The sequence below is a fragment of the Rousettus aegyptiacus genome, unplaced genomic scaffold (genome assembly GCF_014176215.1).
Source record: "Rousettus aegyptiacus isolate mRouAeg1 unplaced genomic scaffold, mRouAeg1.p scaffold_m13_p_4, whole genome shotgun sequence".
NCBI classification, from domain to species: domain Eukaryota; kingdom Metazoa; phylum Chordata; class Mammalia; order Chiroptera; family Pteropodidae; genus Rousettus; species Rousettus aegyptiacus.
This window is the reverse complement of record NW_023416307.1, coordinates 156,597,391-156,622,256: the sequence shown is the minus strand read 5'-3', so window position 1 is coordinate 156,622,256 and position 24,866 is coordinate 156,597,391. Positions and strand designations below refer to the sequence as shown.

The following is a 24,866-nucleotide window of genomic DNA, read 5'->3' as shown; positions in this document are numbered from 1 at the left end:
TGACCCCCACTCCTTGATGCCTGGCAAGCTTCATCCTTTAAGAGCTGGCCCGAACGCCCCCTCCTCCCACAACGCCACGTGCGCTGCTCCGTCACCCGGGATGGCTGGATGCAGAGCGCGGGCCTGGTGCGCACGGGTGAGGGGGCGTGCGAGTGAGCACACACCTGCTTGCTCTGACCTCTGACATTCGGACTCACCACCGTGGAGGGGGCCCTCCCAGCCCTGCGGCCGTACCTGTGCCGGTGGGTCATCTTGATGCTCTCGGGGCTCATGGGACTGTGGGATGCCAGGACATTGCCCCGGGGGGTGCTGGTGCCTGAACATGCAGGACTCAGCTTGTCCAAACCCGGAAACTCCTGTTGAGAAATAAATGCCGCTTCATCAGAGAACAAACAGCAAAGTAAGTGAAATCTGAGAGGAAGGAATAGGCCGGTGGTAGAAACATAAAATTAAAAAAAAAAAAAAAAATCATATCCCGTGGGCTGAACTGGAATTGGTATCTTCTTTTGGGCAAAGGCCCCTTTACGACTAAAACACCGTCCTAACCACAGTGGCGCCCAGACCGGAGGCCGGGAGGCCGGAGGCTGACCCCACGGAGAGAACGCATCTGGAGCAGGCTGCAGCTGGCCTGAGTTCACGGTCTGAACGCATCCGAGTGCGCCGCCAGGCCCCCTCTCTACAGGGGAAGTGGGGCGGGGGCGGGGGCGGGAGGGCGACGGGCAGCGGCCAGCCAGTGGGCGCCCCTTACGTAAGGGCTGGCCTCGGGTGTTATTGGATTGCTAAGTGGACCAGCTCTTAGCGACCTGGGTTAAGTTGTCTGTGACACAGTTTATGGGGAGAGAGGACACAAAATCCTGATGTAAGTAATTGAAAAACAGCACAGTTCTATTTTAGCATAATTAAATTCTTATTAAGTATATAGACAGCTTGGCAGAAACTTTTGATCCCAAACCCTCCTGGGTGACAGCACACTGGTCTGTGTCCCTATTCGTGACTCTGTCCAAGTGTCCTCGAGTCCTTCCCAGAGTGGGGGCTCTAAGCCCTGGGGGAGGTTTCTGAGGCCGGCCAGAAGCGGCTCCCCGCCTCTTCTGCAGCAGGCTGCAGGCTGCAGTGCGCTTCTGCGGCCGGAGGGGGACGCCCCGTGTGCCCCAGACACCTGGGCGAGCATTCTGTGCGTGCGACCTGACAGCCTGCATGGCAGAGAACGCCCCCACGCTGCCCCGCCACCCCCAGCGGCCAGGTTCTGGACGGCCCAGTCACCTTCCGAGATGGAGAAGCCCGCCAAGCTGGCAGGAGGCACAGGAAGGAGACGGGGCAGAACACCCGTCAGGCTGAGTGGCGCAGCCCGAGTTCTTGCTAAGCGGACGACCTCGTTTCAAGGGGGAAACAAGACTCTGCGCACGTTCCGCCGCGACGGACCAGGAGGGAGTCGCTGGAGAAAGGCGCTCCGGGCTTTCCTCTGGGGGCGCCCGCCTCCCAGACCACACACACGCTTCTTTCCTTTTCACATCCCACGCGGCCCACCCTTGCGCAGGAGCAGGCCAAGACCTGCGCTGAGGCCGGAGATGACCAGAACGTCCTGCCTTCAGGCACAAGGCAAATCGATCCCAACAGGTCGGGCCCACCGAGCTCAAGTGGCACAGCCTCCCCAGGGCCTCTGTGGCCAGTGATGGCCCCTGAAGGGGCACTTGTCGTTCACGATGGCCGTGGCCAACCCTGACCGGCTCTACGTCCCTTGCCTCCCTGCCTAGTGGTCCTGGGCCATGAGAAGACGGCAGCAGGTACCTGGGCTCACACCCTTTGAGACCCGACAGCTTGTTCAGCAGAGGGGTTTCTCTAGACAGCGTCTGGAGTCAGCCCCACAGCTGAAAATGAGGTGAGGGTGTGTGAACAGGGGTTCAAGACCACCTGAACCCCATCCTCAGCCAGCCAGCATTCTCTTTAAGACCCCAAAGGAAAATTAGTCTGGGAACACAGGGCCTGCTTTTTTGCCTGTGTGGATAAGTCCTCAGGCCAAACCCTGCCGTGGAGGCCCAAGAGCCAGGCCACAGTCAGGGAGACCTTCTGGTCCTGAGCCAGCCCCAGGAGCTGCCTGACTCCCCTGAGGCTTCCTCAGATGTGCGACTAGGTGGAGACATGCTGAAGGAAGAGAGGGAGAGGGAAGGAGGGAGCCAGAGGGGAAGGGTCAAGAGAGGGAGAGGTGGGCAGAGGGGATGAAGACGGGGAGGGTGGAGGAGAGCGGGGTGGGCAGAGAGGGCTGGCTTGGGCCTTGCCTTACCGCTCTAGGTTCTTGGGATGAAAAATACCTCTAGAGAGGCCTCTACCTGTGGGGCCCACACCTCGGCTCTTCTCCTCATACGAGAGCCTCTCCTCACAGCACAGTGCCCTGAGAAAACGCTCTCTGCCCTCGACTCTAACGCCTTCCTAGGAAGGGAGTGAAAGAGGGGGTCCTGGATGGCTTTCCCGTCACCCCACCCCCCCCCTCTGTTCGCTTGCTACACAGGTCTGGGGGGCTACACCTGTGGCGGGGGCAGGGAGGGACCGGCTTACATGGTACAGACTGGCCCGCATCATCTGGAACTGATCGATCAGCTTCTTATGCAGAGGGCGCATCTCCGGGTGCACGAACTTCTCATGAACTGCCAGCCCGACTCCAAGGACATGGACCTATTTGGGAACAGACAGGCCACTCTGTCAGCTAAGGGGAAGCCCTCGAGAACAGTGGCCATCCTGTGGTGCCTGGCCTTCCCCCCGGGCCCTGGCTTCCAAGCCGGCAAGACACACCTGCTCCTGCATGAGCTCCTTGAGCTGCGCGATCTTCTCAGCATCTGCGGGGTGCTTGGTGATGTAATCCTTATCAAAGAAGGCCTGGGGAAGGGAAGGCCGGGTCAGGATGGCCCTTCCCAGGACTACTATTTCGATGGGGCCCCGGGAGCCTGTGTCCGAAGGTGCCACCTGCAAGGCCGCTGGGCTGCCTCCTCACAGGTACACACGCCAGCGCACCTCCCGCCAACGAGCCGCCTGCAGTCACAGGTGTGTTTTTTTGTGTCTAAGAAGGGCTGATGGTGGCCAAGGCATCTGAGCCTGGACGCTAGTCCCAGTCCTTCCCGGAGCCTGGATGGCCTGGGTGGGGCAGGCGGGGCCCGTGGCCAGGGAGTGGGGTGAGGGTGTCAGCCAGCCGCCATTCACTGCTTGTGAAGGACTGGGCTCCAGGGCTCCTCTTGGAGGACACCTAACATCCCTCCATGATCGCACGGGCTACCCACCTGGCAGAGTCGAGAATGAAAGGAAATTCGCCCCCCACCCCAGGTACGCACAGCTGGGCTGCACAGAACCAGGGAGTGGGGAGCTCAAAGCCGTCCTGCGGCGGCTGTGGCAGGGCCGGGGCGGGCGAGCGGGGTGGGCTGGAGCCGCAGAAGAGCGGCGCGAGGTCGCCCTCGCCGCGGGCTGCCCCGTGGGCGGCTCACCTCCTGGTAGCGCGCGATGCCGCCGTTGACGGCCGCGTCGATGACGCCGTTCAGGCACATGCTGAGCAGGCTGACGTTGCCGTGCGCCTGCTTGTGCTGGTACTGGCCGATCAGGGCCCGCAGCTCCTGGTTCTTATTCTCCACCACCTGGATGGCGTTCTCCAGGGGACTCACCTCCACCTGGGGCACACAGCGCCTGGTGTCATCGCAGGTACAATGACGACCCCTCCGCTCATCACAGGGACCTCAGACCTGCGATGCTGCTTCCCTGCTCTTGCCCCCGAGGACTTGACCCCTGGGGCCCTTTCCGGCTCCCTCAGCTGGTTCGTAACCGGGACATGCAGCCCTGGTTCGGAGTCAGAGCGCTCCAGCTTCTTGACCTGGTTTCCTTGTCTATAAACTGGGGGGCTGAAAATACGTGTGGCCTGAGGGTGCTGTGAGGATTAAGTGAGAGAAGGTACACGAGGCCCCCGGCACGGGCCTGGCGGTGGGAGCCTAGACCGGCAGGTGGCCAGAGCTCACTCTTTTTTCCTTCAGTCCCTAGAGGAAGGTCCCCAAAGCCAGGGCCGAGGAATCGGCTGTGACTACCAGCCCCGGCTGGACCATGGCTCACCAGTTCCCTCCTCTCCACCTCGAACCACCGAGAGATGCCGGGCAAGCTGTGGGTCAGGGTCAGCGTGGTCCGCTCGATCCACAGGCTCTGCAGGGAGGAAAGTACAGGCCATTATGCAATTTCTGCCACTCCCTGCCTGCTTGAAGGATAAGACAGGGACGACTCCCCAAGAAAGTGGGACTCGCCCTGGCTTCGCTATGAGGACTACCCAGGCTTTTCTAAGTTTGTTCACCTTGAATTCATTCTCTTTGTCCTTGGGGCCTTTGTGAAAAGGCCTGTCGTACCGGAACTTCCTCACATTGTTGACCCGGTAGAAGCTCTTGACACGATCCGGGACCCGGTCCATCTGCAGGACATCCACGTAATCGGGAATGGGAGTCACCGCATAGATCTGCAGATCTGGGTGGGAAGTGAAGGGGCATCCGGACTTGCCAAAGAGAGGAAGCTGAGTGGCTGACCCATACCATCCTCCTAAGGAGAGGAGAGCGCCGGAGCCCCCGTTTCCTCGGGGCGGCGGCAGCGGCCCCTCGGGGGTGGGCCGGGCTCAGGCACGGCTGGACCAAACCTCCCCACCCGCAGCCCTTCCCTGGGCGCTCGGCCGAGCTGGGATGGCAACGGCCGAGTGTCCCCAGTATCCTTACGTCAGAAGGGGAAGGGGGTCAGGGGAACACAGGTGCCCCCTCTCCCAACAGGAAGGAGAAAATGGCCAGGGCATGGGCCTGCCCACTGTAGGTAAACTACATTTACTATAAAACAACCTTTAACAAAATGCCCTTGGGGGTCTTTGTAGAAGAATGACACACGGGAGCCCGCTTGCCCTCCCGTCTCTGGAACGAGCTTGCACGGCCATGCGCCGGCCACGCGGTCTCCAAGGAAGCTGTGTGGGGATGGGGGCAGGCCAGTGTCTGCACTCAGACGGCCACGTGCCGCCGAGGCCACAGGCACGTCCCTCTCCTTCCCCGCTCCCCCGCCACGTCCTGGGACCTCGGTCCTCCTGACCAATACCAAGGATAACGGCAGAGACACGTGGGAGAGCTACGGGGTGCAGAACTGCTGGTGTCCCCGTGGCGAGTCCCGGCGGGACCCCACATCGCCCTGTGCGGCGACTGCTCCTGGCTGCCAGGAAGGCCCCTCACGGGACGGGGTGGGCACAGGCAGCGGCCAGCCTGGGGGATAAAGGTCCTTCCGAAGGCCTGCTGCCTTGCCCCTGGCCTCCTCTGCGAGGCACGCGTGCCCTGCTGAGGGCGGGTTTAGTGGTGAGGACTTCGGTTTAGGACTTCTGGGCGACCTAGCCTACGAGGCCAATGTCATGGCAGAGACGCAGCTGACCGGGTGGGCCTCACCTCCCTGGGCCCCGGCCTCCTTCCCCCATCAAGTGTCGAAAGATACACTGGGCCTCGCACTGCAGGATGGCGTCGTCGGGCTGGTTGGGGTGCTGCATGGCGACGGCCTGCGGGAACTCGCTGAGCATCCTCTGCTGGAAGGCCTCCAGCCTCTCGTAGTCATGGCCACGGCACACGTATTCTTTGTTCTGTCGCGAACAGAAGAGCACACTCTAGGCCTTGCCTGCGGCCCCACCTCCATGTGGTGTCAGTGGTGACTCGTGTCAGAGACACGTCCTGGGAACTCCGAGGCAGGCACGGGGAACGGCACTCAGTCCCTGTCCTATGGGAGATGATGGTCGGTCGGGAAGAGAGAGGGGAAGAAGGAAGAAGTGCGCAGGGCCGTGGCAGTGGGGAGCAGGGCGCGGGCTGCAGGGCGCCTGGAGGGAGGGCGCCTTACCCAGGACGGGCGCTAGGCGGAGAGTAGGAGCTTGGAAAGAGCCAGGCCCGAAAGGCGTCCTGGAAGGTCCACCTGGGTTCGCTGGGCAGAGAGGAGGGGGGAGGGCAACCTAAGCGGGTAGAGTGACGACCAGGGCGACACCAGGCAAGCCAGGAAAAGGCGCGGCTGGAGAGAAGGTGCACAGGGAGCCTGGAGGGAGGGAGGCCGCAGAGGCCTGCAGGTGCACGCCGCGCCGCTGCCCGTGGGAAGGAGCATCTCAGCGCGGCCCAGGGGCCGGCAGGTGTTCGGCAGTGCTCAGGGCGGCGACGCCTTTGCAGACGTGTCGGCAGGATGCACGGCATCATTCTAACGCACGCTTCTCAGAGCCTGGCATCACATCACTTTTGGTTTGGGTTAGGGCTCATCTTTTTTCCCTTTGTGATCTGAAGTCGTGACAAGGCACCCTCAACCCTGCTGCTCGGTCTGACCCACAGCTGGTCAAGAGTGAGTGGCTGGGGGAGGTGCCTTTGAAGCCCTCTGCTGACTTCTGTCTGCTTGCCCAGCTGCCTTGCCGGGTCCACTTTGACAAAGTGGTGTCAGGCACTGGCAGCCTCTGCTGGCATTCGGAGGCAGAGAAAGAGGTCTATAGGGCCCGCCATATGCTTCCCAGTACAGGGATGACCACAGGCCAGGCCCTGGAGGACCTCGCCCTTTGGGGACAGGATTTGTAGCCCCGTTACTTTCCTTTTTGTATGGGAGAATTCAGCTAAGGCTGGGCTGCATGTCTGGATAGATCGGAATGCAAGGGCAACCCCAGAAGAGAAGTCAAGGTCAGAAGGAGCAGGCTGGCCTCTTAAGTGGAGCGGACCAGTAGTCAAAGGACAGAGACATTTCTAAGTCTCTTGCTTGACATGCAGAACTGACAAAGAAGGTAATTATGAAGAAGTGGCCTTTTCACATCCGCTCACAAATGTCCGACCCTTACCAGTGTCTGTTCATGGGTTAGAAGAAGAGAAACAGAAATTCCCCTAAGAAGGGAGGGCTAGTTGTTTTCCTGACTCTGCACACATTAGTAGATAATCACGTTTGTGAAGCGAGGTAGGCAGATGGTCTAGAGAAACCGAGCTGACAGAGCTAAAGTAACTGACGGTGGGAGCAGCCTCGCCTTCTGGGGAAGCCCCGGCAGAAGGAAGGCACCCGGTGTTGACCTTGAGGCTGTTGCTGGTTTCAGGTTTGCTCGGACGGGAGCCCCAGCATCTCCACGCAAGACAGATCCGGCTGCCACTGCTTTAGACTCTGTCCTGCCATCTACAAGGCAAACAGCTACCTCCTCCGGGACTTCTTCCATTCGCCATAGATGAAGTGAGCAGCTGAGACTGGGGAGGGCGACATGCGGCTGGGCCGGGCTGATCCGTATGCCTGAAACATGGCTCCTGGGGAACGCTCCTTGTGGGGAGATGGGGACGAACTGACAGGTGACCTTTCCCAACAGCCCTTGTCATTCTCCTCCCTCACGGCACCCTTGAAACCACGTCTGAACACTCAGACGGTCGCTGCAAGCGTCATCGGGGGGGCTCGCATGCAGGTTCTACGCCGGGTCCCTGAGACGCTGCTGTGCCCTGTGGCATAAGCGTGAGGGATGGGAGCTGGGTCAAACCATGGCGACTTCCTGTTTGGCAGGGACAGCCATGGGGACATCAGGGCCTAATCTTGTGTCATACATCTAAAATAACAGTAAAATCTGGTTTATGATATACAAATTGTGGGCGTAAAAGAGGAGAATAAAATGACAACAAAGCATGATTTGCAAAGATGACATGAGAAAGAAATAAGTACAGGGCCCAGAATCATTTGCCTGTCGAAGGACTTAACAGAGATGGTCCTGGTTTCTCACTCCCATGCGAGGCCTTCTGCTGCTCGCAGCCTCTTCCACTGCTGTGAATCGACCTGTGCTAAGGGGCAGTGAACACGCCACTGTAAAATGCCGGGGCGGATGGTCCCCAGGGAGCGAAGGCGGCCTCGGGAACAAGGCCTCTGCTGCCAGACCGCTGGGACGCGATCGGCCTGGAATGGTCAGCCTGGAATGAGGACTGGCCGGGAACTGTGCGAGCCGCCCAGCCTCACATCTGAAACGTGGTTAGCCTGGCCTCTGTTGCTGGCAGACGGGCTTTGTTAAAGGAGCGTTAAGCACAGGTGACCTCTGATGTGGTACCAAGCTTCTAACTGCTCACTGGCGGAACCCGGTTGTGGCCTGCAGGAACCTGGTTGATTTGCTGGGAAAGCCGCCCTCGCGTAGCTACAGAACAGTACAGTGGAGTAAAACAGAGTCTCGAGTAAAACCCAACGCCTTTCGTTGGCTGGCCAGTCCTTCAAAGGGAGGTATTCAGTAGACTGGGGAACAAGGTTCAAAAGAAAAACAAGCGGAAAGGTGATAAACGCATTCCGTGTGAAGTATGACCTAAGTTGTCGTGACCGTCTCACGGACTCACCCGGAGGAAGAACGGAAACTTCCGGCCGTAGAAGCCGACCCGGAAGAACTCAGGCTCCAGGCGCTGCTGCTCCATGATGTTGTCGTAGTAGCTGGCTTCCATTTTCTGTAATGAGAGAGGCAGTGGCCTTCAGGCGGGCTTGACCGCTAGTGGTGTCCAAAGCAAGTCCTCCCGGGCCCACGTACACATTGTCTTTTGGAAAGAGGACACAGCGACTCAGTCTAGATGAGAAGTGAGCCCCAGAGAGCTGCATGAGGGAGGAGACCCCCCCTCTGCCGTCATCTGTCGGTGGCGTGGGACAGGCCTGCCCCTGCAGCCCAGACAGGCTGCTCTGTGTGGCTTCCCCGCGGGTGGCCTTCGCTCCACGGAGACCCAGGCTCCCCGCACGTTCAGATCACACGCTTAATACATGTGTTTACCAAATCTTATTCCCCGAGAATTTTCAGGTTTCACTGATATCAATACACCGACCGAGCCTGGGCTAGTGTTGCTTATGGGCAGCTGAGGGCAAATCCCAGCACCGCTTTGCACCGGCCCAGCCACACTGCTCATGTTGCTTCTGTCCATCTCTCCTTTGACTGAAGATGCTAGCGGTCGGTGCGGAAGGCTCCGCTGCCAGCACCACTGGTACTGGTTCCAATTTAGGAGATTTTAAACTTTACAAGTTGAGCTAATATCCACAATGTCTGGCATTTTCAGGGTCGGTAAGAGTTTTAGTCTGGGCTGACCTGGCTTCACGTTTAGAAAAATGCACTGAATGCCGACTAGAAAGAGAGCTCTAATGCACTCAGTCCGGCCGGCCTGCCGGGAAATCGAAGGCTTCCAAGTCCAGTCGGGAAGCCACTGCAAGAGGGCCATGTGGATTACACAGGCCCAATCCTGCGTCCCCCGGCCCCTGACTGGGCTAGCCGCGCTGCCAAGGGTGCAGGCGGGAGGCGAGCCGAGACTGCTGGCCTCTCCCTGCCAACGCACCCGGCACCTGTTAGGACTCAAAACCCTGCACCACACCTTACAAAGTTCCAGATGAAGCACCCTGGACAAAATCCTCTCAGGAAGAGCTTCCTCGTGAAGTGAGGCGCCTCCTCCTCCTTGAACCCCCCGCCCGACCCTGCATTTGCTGCTTCTCTCTCCCCCTCCTGCCCCCGGGTACCGGTGGCTCTTGGGGTCTGGATCATACAGTTGTTGGTTAGGTGTGTTTTGGTTCCCTCGCCAAACTGCGAGGGTCTTGAGGGCAAACACCTCGGCCTCTGCGCCTCCTGTAATGCCCACAGGCCTGGAGCCAGGGCTGGGCGTGCAGGGAAGGCTCACTCGGAAACTGCCACCAGGAGAGGCCCGGCGCCGCCCGTCGGCGGTGGGGCGGGAAGAGGGAGGCTCACCCGAATCCAGCTGAGGCTCTGGTAATCGTAGAGGCTCTCGTACTGACACGCCAGCTCCCTGCACAGTGGGATCCCAAACTCCCAGCTCTGCGGCAGAAAGAGGAACAAGGTTTCAGTCCCTCGGGCATCTTGGGTCGGCCCGAGCCCACACCACACACTCCGAGGGCGCACTTGATAAAGATTTACTTAATGAGTTAATAAAGGAAACAGTCACTTTTAAATCAAGATCATTTAAACTTGGAAACGGAAACCAGCAGGAAGTGGCCACCCGAGGACTTGGTGGGTAGGCCCGACAATTCCCTTTATACAAAGCCTCGGTCTTACAGCAGGCTTCAGAGGGCGCTCGCCTCCTCGGGCCCTGGGCCGTTTCTGTAGTGTGGCTCCTGTCACGGTGACAGACCAGTCTAACAGGTGCCAGAGGAAGGCTGGAGCGACCTTCTCTAAGGGGCACACTGTCCATTTCTTCTCTTCACTATAGAGTTTTCTCTCTTGGCTAGATTGGGAATTATTGGTTTCTTGATATTTTAGCCAGATTCTTCTCCCTAACTTCTAAATACTAATTAAGATTTTTATGTTACATGAAATTTTAAACATACAGAAAAGCAGAACAGGAGAATGGAGTCCAGCCTTAACAACGACCGACTCGCGGCCAGTCGTGTATCATTCCTGCTCCATCCACTGACTCTTTCCTGCAGTTTTTGAAGCAAATCTCAGACATCATATAATTATGCCCGCGCATATTCCAACATAAATTTTTAACAATAAGAACTATATTTTTAAAAAATACCATTTGAAAGAGCATCAGGGAGGACAGCAATACTTCATTCGGGCCTGTGCTCCCCCCAAAAAAGCATGCTATTTCTATCCTTTGAAGTGATTATTGCCATAGGGATTGAACCTGCAGGACCAATTAAAAAGATTGAGACAAACCAAAGAGAATTTTAGGTAGACCTTGGCTCCCTGCCCCAAGGCAAGGCCTCTGCCCTCGGGCGCCAGGAAGCCTTTCGCACCCCGATGCCGCAGCTTTCGGGGGCACACGTCTGTCCCCTCCCTGACTCTAAGTGCTGCTTGGGCCGGTTTCACAAGGGCCCACAACGGGGTCTGCCTGGCAGGCGGCGGGCGAGGCTGCTGAGCTGTGTGCAGACTCTCGTCCCGCCTACCAAGAGTGCCCTGTGGGGAGGGCTCATGCAGGTGACGAGGGCCCCGTGTGGGCTAAGGGCGCGCTGCCAGAGCAGCACCTAGGAAAGCAGGTCTTGTCCCCCACTGGGATTGGTGCTCGTCACCTTGTTGGCATCTCCGCCCTAATTTGCAGCCCTGCTGCTCCACGCCCTCCCCTGCCCCCATGAGCTTTGCAGGGAGCCAGGGCCGGGAGTGCGAAGACATCCCGCCAGCTTCAGTTGAGGGTTGTGCTAGAAAACGAGCTGGTCTCGGGGTCTGGGGAGCTGCCTCCACACAGAGAAGGGGATGTGCTACGGGCACCAGTTTCCTTCCTTCTGGCAGGAGGCAAAGCAACTCTAAAACTCCTTACCGGTCTTGAAATCCAATCACACCACCAGCTCTGGCAGATGGGAACGTCCTTGTTACCCATCCAACAGGGATGGCACAAAAGTTGCACTGAGTTAGGGCTCACTCTCATCAAGTTGGAAAAGAAGGCAAATCCTGGGGCTCCGGACAGCAGTCTTTGTACTTCCGTTTACACACAACGTATTAGAACCAAAAGACTCTTTATTCCTTCAAAGGAGCATGCGCGATAGCCATTCTCAGGCAGGAGAGCCCAAGCCCAGCCCACGGAGAAAGCTGATTCTCTGATGGTCTGTCGGCCAGATGAACAGGGGCCGGAGGCCTCTGCCCAGCTCCCCGTCCTGTCTGCTCCCCTTGCCCTGCGATGAAGGACCAGCTCGCACCTTCACACCTCCCCTGCCTTCTTTTGACTCCCGCTCTGCCACACCTTCTGCCTTTGGAGTGTCCCTCTCTCCTTATCTGGCCCAGGAGAGCTGGCCCTCTGTGGACAAGAGTCCAATTCGCCCTGGCGCAGCTTAACCGCTGCCCACTGGAGGGAACGGCTCAGGGCGAGGCTGTGGCCACGAGGTGAACTTCTGTCTCGGTCCCTCTGGGAACTCAGGAACTAACGTGGGCCCAAAGGCAACTGAGTGGCCTAAGGCCGATGACAGAGAGGCTGGCAGTGTGCAAGAGAAGGGCTGGTGGGCCTGGCTCGCGAGGCAGGGTGTGCTGGCGGTACTGCGGGCCAGAACCCCTTCGCCTGACCTCCCTGGAGCCTCTGCATTTCCTGCCCTCCTCCTGCAGCCAGGAACCCCACGGGGGCACCTTCCCTGCAACAGCCAGGCTTGGCTTTTCTGCAGCTAATTTTTAAAAAAACAAACCCAAATACTTTCAAGAAAAACTGATTAGCCCTACCCATTGGTTCCGTCTGGTATCAAGCAAGGCACAGAAACAGAGCTGACCTTCTGTCTGAGCCCAAAAGAATGAATGTGACGAACACCCTTTTGAGGACGAGCTCGGGAGAAGGCTCACCGAGGCCTCTGTACCCAGCGCAGAAGCTGCGCCCCCAGCGACTCGCAGCAGAGGCAGGCTGCTGGGAGTGGGTGCTCCCAGGGAAGGTGACCCATGGAGCCTCCTCGCCCTTCTCCCCTTCCTCCACCCACGACGCTCAGGCAGGTTTTGCATATCAGTCCCTCGTTTGTACTAAGGCTGAAACACACTTTTCTAAACACTTCTGCGTTGTGGGCCGAGGAGGGGCCGTTGATGCTCACGCGCCCCGCCGGGAGGTCCGATTAGATGGAGGTCCCTCCCTGCCCTGCACTCTGCCCAGGGAAAGCAAAGGGAACAGATACACTGAGCGCGCTCGGGCCCCCTCACGCCAGGCTCATGCCACCTCCGGCGAGCGGGGCGGGCTTGCCGGGCACGTGGGTAAGTAGAGGCACCAGTGGGCTCTGTGCCAGGATGAGAGGCCTCACGGTGTGTTTGTGTGGGGCCCTAAGTGCAGCCCAGGACCCACAAGCGGGGGAGGCTTTGGGCCGGCACTGCAGATCAGTCAGGAGCCTCTGGCTGAGGCCCGAGCGCGGCTTCCTTTTTGGGAGGCCGCAGCTCCTGCGGTCAGCAAGATCCTTGCTGACGGGTGCACTCCCTGCTTGGTGAACATCTCTGATAAACACATAAGTCACCTGCGTTATATAAAACCGACAAATATTTTCTGACTTAGAAGCAAAAGTCATTAATGTTTAAACCGTTATTATGATGAAAAAACTCATTTTAAAAAACCAATGTCCATTCAAGTTAGGAGCTCAGCCACTACAGTTCCCTGAATGATCCTACTTTAGTTTTTAAAACTAAGCTGAGTAATGAAGGGACAGCTTCAACCATTACAGAGGCCAGCCTTTCCAGCGTGGCCGGAGGGCCCAGGGAGCACTCCCAGAGATGGGAGCGGACGGCCGCGCAGGCCCCAGTGGCCTGAAGCGCTGCTGACCATGCCCGCCAGTCCCACGGCTGCGAGTCCGGTGGAGGGTAAGCCCCGTGAGAGGGGCCGAGCTGGGCTGTGCGGAGGAGATCGGGACAAGAACATGTACTGTCAGCAGGCGGTACTGCACCCTCCGGCTAGGATTCCAAACCATTCGTCTGACAGCTCATTTCGGACGGCGAGCTGGGAAGCCACAGCAGGTGAGTGAGTGTGGTGAGTGGAACGGGGGCCCGGGAGCCCTGCTACGACAGCGCGAGCACGCGCAGCTGTGAGGAGCTGCCACGTGGCGCTGCCTCTGACGCCCCCGACCTGGAACCGGCCTCCGAGCCACAGAAGTCAGCTGGGTTTTATTTTTCTCCAGGGAAAAACATGCTGCCTCCAAATCCGATGCGCACACACGGGCGTCCACCCGCTCACCACCCCGCTCACCTCCCTCCGCAGCGCTGCCACCCCCACGCCGTCGAGAAGCCGCGCGGCACGCGGAAGCGGGCGGCCCGAGGGCTTGCCCGGCGGCCGTACCTTGCCTTTGTTGAAGTAGTGGATGACCTTGCGACACAGCCCCTCCTTCCGCTGCCACTCGGGCTGAGACGGGTAGTGCAGGAATTCCCGCAGGGGCCGCTCCTCCCACTGCAGCAGCTCGCAGTAGAGCAGCAGAGTGAACGCAGCCTCTGTGGGGACAGGCGATGTGGGGGTCCAGGGGGCTGGGCTGCGCGTCACGGCACATGCAGCCCCGGTCAGGGACACCGGACCCCAAGGGTGAGACAGAGGGGCGTCCCAGCCAGGAACCCCTGACCACGGCAGGAAGGAGCCAAGGCCCTGGCAGACACCTTCCTCCACAGCCTGGTCTCACCTGTTCTGAGCTCCAGATAAAGTATGGCCCGGATACCTGAGAGTCTGTGCATGGGCTGCCTTGCTTTGGGAGACATGGACATGTCGGAGAGAACTCTTGGGTCCCTTTTTGCTCAACTGACTAGAACTTTCTTTCCGAGCTTAGGCGGACTGGCTCTGAGGGGTGAGCACTGGCCAAGGTGAACTCTGCCCTCCCTAAGCCAGCTGCAACGTCTCTAGCTCCATTTTCTGATCTCGGCATGGCCCAGAGGTGCTTTCTCTGAAAGACCAGAGGGGAGAAGTGTGATTGGGGGTGCGTTTGTGACGGGCCTGGAAGCTCTGTTCCTGGGGGAACCTGCAGCTGATGCTGGACCCGGGGCCCAGGCCCAGCCACGGCTCGCCCTCTGTGTGGAACAGCTGGGGAGGGTCGTGTGCAACAGCAGCAGCTAAGCCCCGCGGCTCCCCAAATCCCCAGGAATGCGTCACACTGAGTCACAGCCGCCGCTCAGGGCCCTCGCTGCACCAGCTGCTCGTCCCCGTTCTACCTGCTCCTTTTGGCGGCGTCTCCTACCGCAGCGCTAACTGGCGCGAGCTTCTGTCTGGCCTTTGAGGCCCGACTCAAGTCTGTCCCTGCGACGACGAAGAATCTCGTTTCTGATTATTCTGTGACCCACTTCCAATGCCAGCCAGGCCCGCCTGTCTGCAGAGATGCTCCAGGCCCCTGCTCACCCCTGCCTCCCTGCCTGTCCCCTGGTCACGGGGCCCCCCTGCTCTGAGATGCACATGCCTCCTTGCTGGATCTGGGAAGACCTTCATCTCTGGGGACAAGCCCCTGAGGCACTCAAGACCTACCTGTAGAGCTTAGGAAACAAACAACATATTTTTTCCAGATGTCATTCCTGAGGTCCCTAGAGACAGGCCGGCACCCCTTCTAGTCCAAACCCCTGACCCAGCCTCTCGGTCATGACCCTGTCCTCCGAAAGTTTAGTAAATGCCGCCATTGCCACACAGAGGTCACCAAAGTCTGCCACTTGGCTACCTCGCAGGCAGTCGCGGGTGGATGGGCGTGCAAAGAATGGCAGATTCAGCCCAGTCGTCAGATTTAATTCTTGCCAAGCTGTGCTGTCGGAAAAGAAGGCACCTGTGCCAAACTCTCTCTAACATCTAGAGATAAGGAAAAAGGCTTCTGTGTTTCTATAATCCATTTAATTCTAGTAATGTGTGTGGATAAGAATAGCCTAGAATAGCCTAAATTTCCTGGTCTACCACATCATTTTAAGTTGTACGGCCCAAGGGCTAAGATGCAGCCGCTGGTCGCCACAGTGAAGAAGGGACTATGTGGGGGGGACTATGGCGCCAGGCGATCAGGCAGGACACACACGCACACGCACGCCCTCCTGACTCAGAGTGGCAGCAGGCACACTGAGATGTTTTTAGATTGTTCTCCTAGTAAAGGCCTTTGCACTGGATTACGTTGTGTGTGCGATGGAAGGGCCTGTCGGAAAGCAGATGACCGCTCCATACTCGCCGTGGAGAGCTCGCCGTGGGCTGCGGGGTAGCTGCAGGGGAAGAGCCCAGACTGGCAGGTGGGCCAGAGCATTCTAGATGAACCCGGGGTAGAGAGATGTGCCCATGCTATGGCCCCGCTCAGTTCCGGCTGCACAGACCCTAGGAAAGGCTCTGCTGATGGGTGACGGCGAGCTCAGGGGGCCCTGAACCTGGCACACTAGAACGTGGACGTCACCCTGGAGGGCTCAGAGCGGGTGAACAGGAGGCAGGGAGAAAGGAACAGCCCCGGGCAGCCGAGGGCATGGCACGAAGGTCCACGTGGACATTCCTGCGGCCACATGTTACAGAGGAGCTGAGGGAAAGGAGTGAGGGGAGGGGCGGCAAGGCCCCGACTCCCTGCGAAGAGGTGGCAGACACCAGTCTAGGGCCCTTCTCTGCCCGGCCCCCCCTCTCCTACTCACCTGTGTAGTTTTCGGCCTGCAAATGCATGTCACAAAGCTTATGGATGTAGCGAATGTACATCTCTTCTTTGTTAATCTCCGATTTGTAAAAGTTCTGGAAGAAAGAAGGAAATACACATAAAGATGGGAGAGGCTGCCAGCCACGAAGGCCATACCTGAGCTCCAGGCAGCTGGCTACAGCCCCCGGGTGTGCTGGATGGGAGAGGACGGCAGGCCGAGGAGGCGGCCAGCACCAGAGAGAAAAAGGGCCAGGCCCAAGGCACAGCTGCTGGGGGCAAAGCCACCGGCAGGCCTGTGGGAGCCCCGAGGAGCGAGGACGCAGAGGAAGGCCTGGGGAGTGGGGGGTTGGGGCGGACTAGGAACTGGGGTATGTCGGGCTGGTGGGGCCTGGCCAAGAGACCAGGCTGGAGCTCCGTCCAAAAGAGAAGCTCGTTTCATGTCCTTCCCGAGCGGGGCTGTGACGGATGAGTGCAGGGCTCCAGGGTGCAGGTAGTGGGGATGACGTTCTGACCCAAGGTCTCAGGCTTCCAGCCGCGGACTGCGGGAAGGCCAAGCCAGCCGCAGGGCAGGACGGAAATGGTTCTCCTGGGCAGACAGGAGGACGAGCCTCTCACCATCAGGTTAACGGTGCAGCCGATCTTCTTATTCTCCGTCTCCTCTCCTTTCATGCAGTCCCTGGGAGGGAGAGCACAGATGAGTGTCCCCTGGCTCACAGGAGTGCCCCTGGGATGACATGCAGAACTGCCGTGTTACCGAGGCATCGGTGTGACCAAACCCCAGACTGGAATGCCCTCCCCAGATGACAACTGTACTGCGAGCTCTTGGCCCACTCCGAGGGCTCAGAGATCTCTGTGCCCCTGAGCCCCTGGCTTGGCGGTGGAGTGTGGAGCCCAGATGCTACCGCAGGGTTCTAAGTGACACCTACCAATGTCCTCAGCACAGAAGAGTGTGTCAGCAAAGTCGGAGGCTGAAACCCCAAAAGGGGAGGCACCGAGTTTTCCTTGAAGGTCAAGTTCTATTTTATAGGACGGAGCTGAACAGGACCAAGATGCTCAACTCCAGGGACCCAGCTTCAGAACACTGTGGCCACAGCCACCACAACGTGGCGGCCACGTTCACCGCCTCACCGGCCTCCCTACGGTCTCTTTCCTGTGCGCTGCTCTTTGGGGTCCCTTTGCCTGGATGCAGGGCCTTGGAGCGTCTTTCTGAGGTAGGGGTGGCCTCGGCCAGGGCTGAGCTGCATTCAGGCCGGCAGGAGGGATCTAGGCTGGCCCATGACACCCGGAACACGGGAACACTGAAAATGATCCTCCCCAAGGGAGAGAGGGGACTGCTCGAAGCCAAGCTCCCCTGGGAAGGGGCAGAGGCCTGGCACACGGAGATGAAGGAGAATGAGGACCAGACCAGTGGATCCGGCAAGAAGCCTGCTGTGCACAGGGCCAGCCGGAGTCCCATCTGCCCGCTGCGTCTCCATGTGTGACACGCCCTCTGCTCTGGGGAAGACACAGCTCCTCGTGCAGGTGTGTGGCAGCAGCTCTGGGAAAAGGCCACTAAGAGAATTCATGGACCACCAGGGGCAGGGGGAGAGCATGACTTGCCTTTGCTCCACTGACAGGCACAGGGCCCAGAGAAGGACTGCAGGTCGGGAGCCCCAGTGCAAGTCACTGAGCCTCTGGATGGTCACTGGACAGACTCAGTTGTCCCTACATTCCTAGCTGCATCCCAGCACCAAAGGGATGTCTTCTTTGAGGCGACTTCTTTGAGAGAAAAGAACACCACTCTCGCGTTGTTCTGCAAAGCCGTCTGTGCTCCCATGGCAGGCTGCTGCTGGGGCCGGCGGCTTCGTGGGCTTTGGGACCAAGGCCCTGCTTTCTAGGTTTCACGTGTCAGCACTTTCGCCCCGTAAGGCATCTGGTTCTCTTGCAGCCAGACTCGGGGATCCTGAAGATGCCACTGCAGAACCTGCCCTTCAGAGCTAGCGAGGACAGGAGACGGCTATGACTTTTCAAGAGGAGTGAACCCAAGGGCCAGATGGCCAGCTTGTTCCAAGCAACCCACAAAGCGGCCGGAGGCATCTGCCTCTCCAACAAGTTGCTCCCATGGAGGGCGGTGAGACCTCACCTAGCTCCTCTGGCATTTAATGGTTTGCTTTTCCTAGAAAGCAGCGGACACATTTACCAGGCATCGCCTTCTGTCTGGCCGTACCCGAAACGTCACGGCCAGATCAATTAAACAGAGAAGCGACGGCCTCGACACGGACGGCAGGGCGGCCCTCCGCTCCGGGGCCCAGCGCGCCTCTCCCGGGCCCCGCAGCCGGCCCTTTTCTTCTGTGCGGCCACTCGGAGAGAGGACACCTTCTGAAGCCTCCGACCTGGGAGCGGCCGCTGCTCCCTCTTTCACTTTCTCTGGAGGACGAGCAGGGAAGGTTCTGCTGCAAGGGGCCTCCGAAGCATGTGGCTGCGGCAGTGGCGGTGGCTGCGCCTGGACCAGGTGGCCGGGCAGCCCTCCGTGAGAGGGGAGGGGCCCGGGAAAGGCGGGCTCTCTAACCTCCGGCCGTCTCTTCCAGGGGGAGGTTCCGCTTAGTGCCCCGAGGGCCTGGCAACCCTGGCTCTGTGCCTGTCTGTTGGAGGCACAAAGGGAACCCTGGGAACACGGCTGCTGCCAGCGAGCACTTCTGTGTCCCACACAGAACGTCAGGGATCCGTGCGGAAGCCGAAGACGTGACCGGCAACGGCGAGGGGCTGCGGCCGGTTGACTGAGGTTCCTGCAGCCTGACACTGAGACTCGCCCCGCAGGTTCAGGTCACCCTGGAGTACCACCTATCGATTATTTACATAATCGATGCGTCTAATTTTTACCTTTAACGATGATTTTCTTAGTAAGTTTTTGTTGAACTAAATTGCATTGGCGCAGAAGAGAATTCCTTGGTCCCTGCATGGTCTTCTAGCAACTTTATCCAACCAACCAATATGTGCTGTACACCTGCCAGGGGACCATCAGGACTCTACGTAGGGGACTGGGGAGATAAGGACAAGGTCCCTGTCCTCAGGAAGCTGGCTCTCTTCTGTTGGGTGAGTCAGAAAGGTGACAAATGATCATCCGAGGTGACTCATCCTCTGAAAGAGGTGTGAGGAGCGAGCCAGAGAAGCTCCTGTCTGGGAAAGCCTGAAGGGAAGGATGTGAGTGGCGACACCATGGATGGGGAGACAGGACGTGGCTCTGGAGTCAGTGGATCCGGGTTCAAATCCTGCCAATGGCGCGTCCTGCCAATGGCGTTTCTTCGTTGGTAAAAATGAGGGTCACCCGTCAGGGCTGCTTATGAGATTAGAGACAATGTGTGTAGAGCACAGGGTCTATTTTTAATAAACGGGAACCATCATAAGCATCACGGTGTTTCCTTTACGCTAATAAGGAGCAACACTGGGAGGCTGCGGTGCAGGGCATGGGTCTTGGGGGCCAGCAGGGGACAGGGACAGAGAGGTGGGCAAAGGCCAGTTTATGAAGGGCCTTTGATGCCACGTGTAATAGTCTGAACGTGGCGTTGTAGGTACCGTCACTGAGATAAGAAAGGGAGGAGAATAAAATTGGTTTCGGCCTTGAGTTTGAGTTGCTTGCGCAAGGAAGGCAGAGAGGCAGCGAGGACGAGGCCTGCAGGCCTGCAGAGTTGAGCTCTGCTCTTTCCGGGAGGCCGCGGCGAAGCAGGCCGGCCTTCTGCGAATGCTGCGGCGAGGGAGAGGGGAGTCCGCCCATCCACCCTCCCGCCTCATGGCAGGTGCAGGAGAGACCACGCATAGGGTGTGGACAAAGAAGTCCCTTGTCCTAAAAGGGGCTCCGAAAAGGCCACCTGTGACCTCATAAGGCCCAGGAAAAATGGGCTGATGCTCACACAAGCACAACTGTGCTACAGGAAGAGGGGATCTGGACATACGAGCACATTCCTCAGAATTCCAGCTTTAAGGGCAAGAGGTGCCCTTGGTGGGGAGAGTGCCCTGACCGGAGAAGAGGCCGGGGTGCGTGAGACGATACCTGTAGTCGAGAAGGCGTTCCATGAGGCGGGTGACCGACGTCACGAAGGAAATGCCGGTCTCGCGCCAGGTTTCCTGTTCGACCTTCTCCAGCAGGCTGCGGGTGGAAGAGTGGGGGAAGCGGACACAACACAACTCGTGAGCCTTCCCCGGGCACACGAGCGCGGCCCCGGAGGCCCTGCGGCCTGCGACGGATCTGGAGACGGCAGACTTACCACACGGCAGTCTCACCTGGGGTAGGGCCCAAACAGCTGGGTTCTACTCCACGCAGCAGAAAGCAAAGACAAGGCAATTACTGAGCCGGCAGCGACACAGGCATACATCTCCCAGTTTCCTGCACAAGCCCCTGAGAACGCCGCGGACCCAAGGGCGGGGTTCCAGAGCCCCGGCCCCTTTGTCTGCACACTGCGAGGTCTGCCCTGGAGCAGCAGCCAAGGGGCAGCCCACCGGGGGCTGGACCTGGCCTCGCCGGCCGGTGGACTGCCTCCATCCCTGCTGAGGGCCATCCTCGGCAAACGTACAAGCCAGTCTTCTCGTGTAAAACAAGGAAGAGATTCCCACCGGTCTTGAGGGCACAGCATGAGGGCCACCGAGCAAATCCAGGAGCTACGCCCAGCCATTTCCTCTGCTGGGATGCTTCCACGCCAAGTGCCAGAGCCAAGAGCTAAATGCCCGGGCCCTCTTCTCACTCGCCAGCCCCACGCTCCTGGTCCCCAGGACAGCCTCTGGCTTCTCCAAGAGCCTGGCTTCTGAGATCCTCTGCCTTCCCACAGGGCGCTCCTGAATCCTCTCCACACTGCCCCTCACTCCCTAAGGTCTTGAAAGTCACCTGTTGGCAGGCCTAGCTAGGGGCCCGCCACTGGGGACTCACGCCCACAGCCTGGCCGCTGATCATGCTGCTGTGACGGTGACGATAACTGTCGTCACCCGTACAGAGCACCCAGTCTGAGCTGAGACTTCTGGGAAAGTGAGTGTTTCCCATGTGACGTGTGCTCCGAGACCGAGACGGCAGGACTGTTGGCTCTGTCTCTGAGCTACGTCAGCAGTCGCCAAACTGTGTCCCACGGAGCTCTGCTGTCCTCGGGGACAGGGCGAGCTAGTCTGGGAGCGGGCATGCACCAAGTGCTGGTCACGACACCTCCTTCTGGAGATTTCCCGCATCTCTCTGCACTTCGAAGGCTCAGAGAAATCCTACGACACAGAGGCCGGTTCGGCTGCGTTTAACTGGGTCTCCTAAACCCATTAGCCCATGTTCCTCTCTTCTCCTTTTCCCAGCGAACCTACAGTCACCTTCCCCGAAACACGAAGGGGGAAATGCTGTTTCGTGCTATCAGTGGCCGGTCAGTTCTCAGACAGGATTTTGGAAGAGTTTACGAAACACTACTTGGTCAGCTGGCTAGCGATCGCAAGCTGTTTTTGCCCTTCTTCCTCTGTAGTAAGGTCATCTGTCAGAGGCTGAGAAAGACAGCTCTCTGCCTTAATTCCACAATTAGAAACATCCTCAGCTAAAAAAGAAATACCAAAGCCTAGATTCATTTTCACAAATTATAATTATTTAAATTTTGAGTAAATGCACGTATTATTGTGTGACTCATAAGGAACACAGTGGGCACGGTCGAGGAGAAGACTCCCCACTCTTGACACAGAGACCTGGGCCCTCCCCGCGAGCTGCTGCTTACTGGTCAGTAACGGGGTGTGCAGACACTTCTCCACTCGTCAGGACAGTATGTGCCCTGCCTGCCTCACAGATGTGTTGTGAAGATTGAATAGAGAATGTCAAAACATTCTGAATACTGTAAAGTTCGAAGCAAATGTACAGTATTGGCACTGAAAAAAACGGTGCAGGTCTGATCTGACAAAGCCCTGAAACAAAGAAAGCCTCTAAGCTGGAGACACGTGACGTGGAGGGGGCCCTAGCGCTGTGAAGATCTAAAGATCTTGTTTTTCAAGAGGACGAAACACCCAACGTCGCTGTCTGTCTGGGAGAACCGTGGCCCCCATGAGTCTCTCCCTTTCGACCGAGCCCTGCAAGGTCCTCCTGGCCTCCGTGAACCCCAGACGGGAGCCGCGACCGGTGGTCCTGGGACAACCCCTGACGTCATTCAGTACAGCGCCCTGTGCCACAAACAGGGAAACTGGCCTGGAGAGGGAGCGTGATTTGCTCAAGTCACAAAATCCATGTAGTGTTTTTCAGTCTGACCGTAATCTTACACAGCAGAGGCTGAGTCCCCGCCCCCAGCCCCGTTCCAGCCCCGGGCCGCCACTGCGTCTACTCGAGCTGTCTGCCCAGCTGGATTCAGTGCAACCACAGAACCCCAGATTATCACCTGTCTCTGCCACTTCAGTGGACTACGGCCGTGCCCGACAGCGTGCTGCCATGGTGCCACCAGGAGCCACCCGGGTCCGTCCTCATACCCACCCGCTGAAGCCAGCCCAGCAGGGGCAGCACCCCTACTTCGCCCCTCCCCCGGCGCGGGGTGCCTGGGCTGAGGCAGCTTACAGCAGGCCGAAGAGCTCCCGGTAGCTCTCGTCGCCTTTCCCCTCCGACACCATGCTGTCCAGCTTGTCGATCAGCTCGGCCTCCACCTAGAGGGAAGCAGGGACTTGGTAAGCTGGCGCTGACCTCAGAGGAAGGACTGAGGTCCAGCCCCGCGGTAGGCGAGGATGGCGGAGAGCTGCTTTCTACTTTGTCCTGGTGCCAAATACATCCTACGGAAAGCAGGACCCAATGTACAGCATTGAGAAGCCACTCTCGCCCGGGCCAGGAAGACCTCCCACGCCAGTGGTTTTTAAAAAAGTCGCAACTCGCAAGCCTCAGGTAGCGTTTCCCCAGTGGGGCAAAATGCAAGGATTCCCCAGAGACGGAAGTATTCTGGGTCCAAAAGAGGCCTTTGCCAAGTATTTTTCTTTCTTACAAAATGTTCAGTGGAAAGAATTTGTACGTATAAAAATCCTTTGGTCAGAACTTCACCCTCTACTCAGCTGGTCCCAAAGGAAGCTTGCCGAGGGGCTGGTCCTTCCTCATCGGGCTGGGCGGAGGGAGACAGGTTTCCTTCAGAGATTCTCCTTCAGGACGGAAGCCTCCACTGTTTGTCACCCGGACCTAAGGCCCTTGGGGCGCTGCCCCTGCTGCTGCCTCTTCACGGGCCCCTGCAGTGATGTCGGATTCCTACGCCGTGAGGACTGTGGGGACCGTGGGGACCGTGGGGACCGTGAGGAGCAATGCTGCACTCGCTGCCGCTACCCACCGACCTGCCAGGCGCCCAGCAGCGCCGGCCACTTTTCTAATAGGTCTCACTGGGTTTACTCTGAGGTGAGAAATCGCTTGGAAGTGATGTGAGATAAAATCTTTTATATCCTTCGTTAGCCTTGAAAATGTGGGACTGTGATATTATTTATATAGATTTCATATAAGCAAAAAAAATGGCATGTCTTCATTTAATAACAAACTTTATAAAAGAAGCATTTTCTCATTCCACACAGAGCCAAAGAGGCCCAAGGCAACGAAGCAATAAAAGAATAATTAAATTAGGAAATTCATTGGAGGCCATTAAGGTTTCTGAAACCCTGGTCTGTTGCACGGCACCCGGCACCCGTCAATGAGTCAGCTGCTTTAATAGACACGTCACTGGAAATAGAAAGTCTGAGGCCAGGGGTCTTCAGGGATGGATGCCACCACTCTCAGCACAGAGGCAGAGCAGAGGCATCAGCAGGGACCTGCCTGGGGTTAGGGGAGTCACGTAGAGCTGGGCCTGAAGGCGAAGTGTCTCATTCCCAGTTCAAAGCTTGTCCTGTCTCGCCTGGTTTGTCAGCTGGCCACGAGCCTCCCAAGGGAAGCAGGGTCTGTTTAAAACAAGGGACCGCCCTTCGCTCATGCTGGCATAGGGAGACTGTGCTTCCCAGGACAGGCAAAAGTGGGGAGGGGACCTGTAGTGACAGAGAGTACAACGGTACAGACATGAGTAGCAGCAGTTCCCTGGAGTTCTCCAAATGGGTCCCTGGGCCAGCAGCATCAGTCGGCAGAGATCTTTTAGAAATGCAAATTCTCAGGCTCCCACTGGGCCGGAAACTCAGTGGGGAGGCAGCAGCGTATTTTAACAAGCCCTCTAGGTGGTTCCGATGCCTATTTCAGTGTTAGAACTTCTGTATTAGGCAAAGAAGCTGGTGGTGGAAGGATATGGGGACATTTTTTCGTCACCCTCTGCAGTGCTGATAAAAGAAAAAGTTAGGAGAAATTGAGAAATCCAAAACAGGGATGCTGAAGATCAATGCATGCCAGATCAGTGTCTCTACGCCAAAGGAAGTACTAAGTTCTTCAACTGTAGCATGTTGTAATTGGGACTAATGACAATTTTGGGTTTGAGGAGTTACTTTTATTTAGAGAACCAATGTCCCTGAAGTGGCACCTCCTTATTCATTCATTCAACGAACACTTTTCTTCTTACACATCCAGCTGCCTACTTCTGGACGAAATATTTACGTCTCGATTGTGAGATGGTGGTGGTGGTGAACACTCCGCACCAGTGTCACTGTGCCCGACCTGGCTCTTGGGAAGTGCTCCACGACTGTCGGTTTTGACTTTCACCCCCACGAACCCAGGCGCCATGCTGGGTTCTACGGAATAAAAGCACAAGAAGTCCTGGCTCCCGGCAGCTCATCACGTGGCAGGGAAGGCAGGACGAGACGGCTGCCACGGCTCGGCGGGGTCCGCGCTTGGACGGGACACACACGGAAAGGGTGGCCCGGGGTCTGGGAAGTCCGTGAACAGTTAGGGGCTCCAAGAAATAGTGTAAAAACTTAAGAAATGTTTCTGCTTTGATCCAATGATTGATTATAGATGAGAAATTTACCTAAAAATTTTA

General features: G+C 58.0%; 1 protein-coding gene across 8 annotated transcripts in view; it reads right to left on the bottom strand.

Annotated features, from left to right (window-relative positions):
• The window catches only part of DOCK3 (dedicator of cytokinesis 3), a 290,877-nt gene that overhangs the window by 13,325 nt on the left and 252,686 nt on the right, over positions 1 to 24,866 (bottom strand). For 7 of the 8 annotated variants that reach the window (XM_036218582.1, XM_036218583.1, XM_036218586.1 and 4 more), the window contains 15 exons: positions 22,505 to 22,590; positions 20,236 to 20,262; positions 20,006 to 20,101; positions 16,594 to 16,654; positions 15,980 to 16,073; positions 13,701 to 13,849; positions 9,707 to 9,793; positions 8,331 to 8,435; positions 5,470 to 5,611; positions 4,313 to 4,479; positions 4,081 to 4,167; positions 3,468 to 3,647; positions 2,785 to 2,868; positions 2,551 to 2,667; positions 235 to 356 (listed from right to left, as the gene is read on the bottom strand). In XM_036218582.1, coding sequence (XP_036074475.1) covers positions 235 to 356; positions 2,551 to 2,667; positions 2,785 to 2,868; positions 3,468 to 3,647; positions 4,081 to 4,167; positions 4,313 to 4,479; positions 5,470 to 5,611; positions 8,331 to 8,435; positions 9,707 to 9,793; positions 13,701 to 13,849; positions 15,980 to 16,073; positions 16,594 to 16,654; positions 20,006 to 20,101; positions 20,236 to 20,262; positions 22,505 to 22,590 — 1,604 coding nt within the window. The remainder of the gene's footprint in view (positions 1 to 234; positions 357 to 2,550; positions 2,668 to 2,784; positions 2,869 to 3,467; positions 3,648 to 4,080; positions 4,168 to 4,312; positions 4,480 to 5,469; positions 5,612 to 8,330; positions 8,436 to 9,706; positions 9,794 to 13,700; positions 13,850 to 15,979; positions 16,074 to 16,593; positions 16,655 to 20,005; positions 20,102 to 20,235; positions 20,263 to 22,504; positions 22,591 to 24,866) is intronic. The other variant, XM_036218584.1, reaches the window with a different exon arrangement.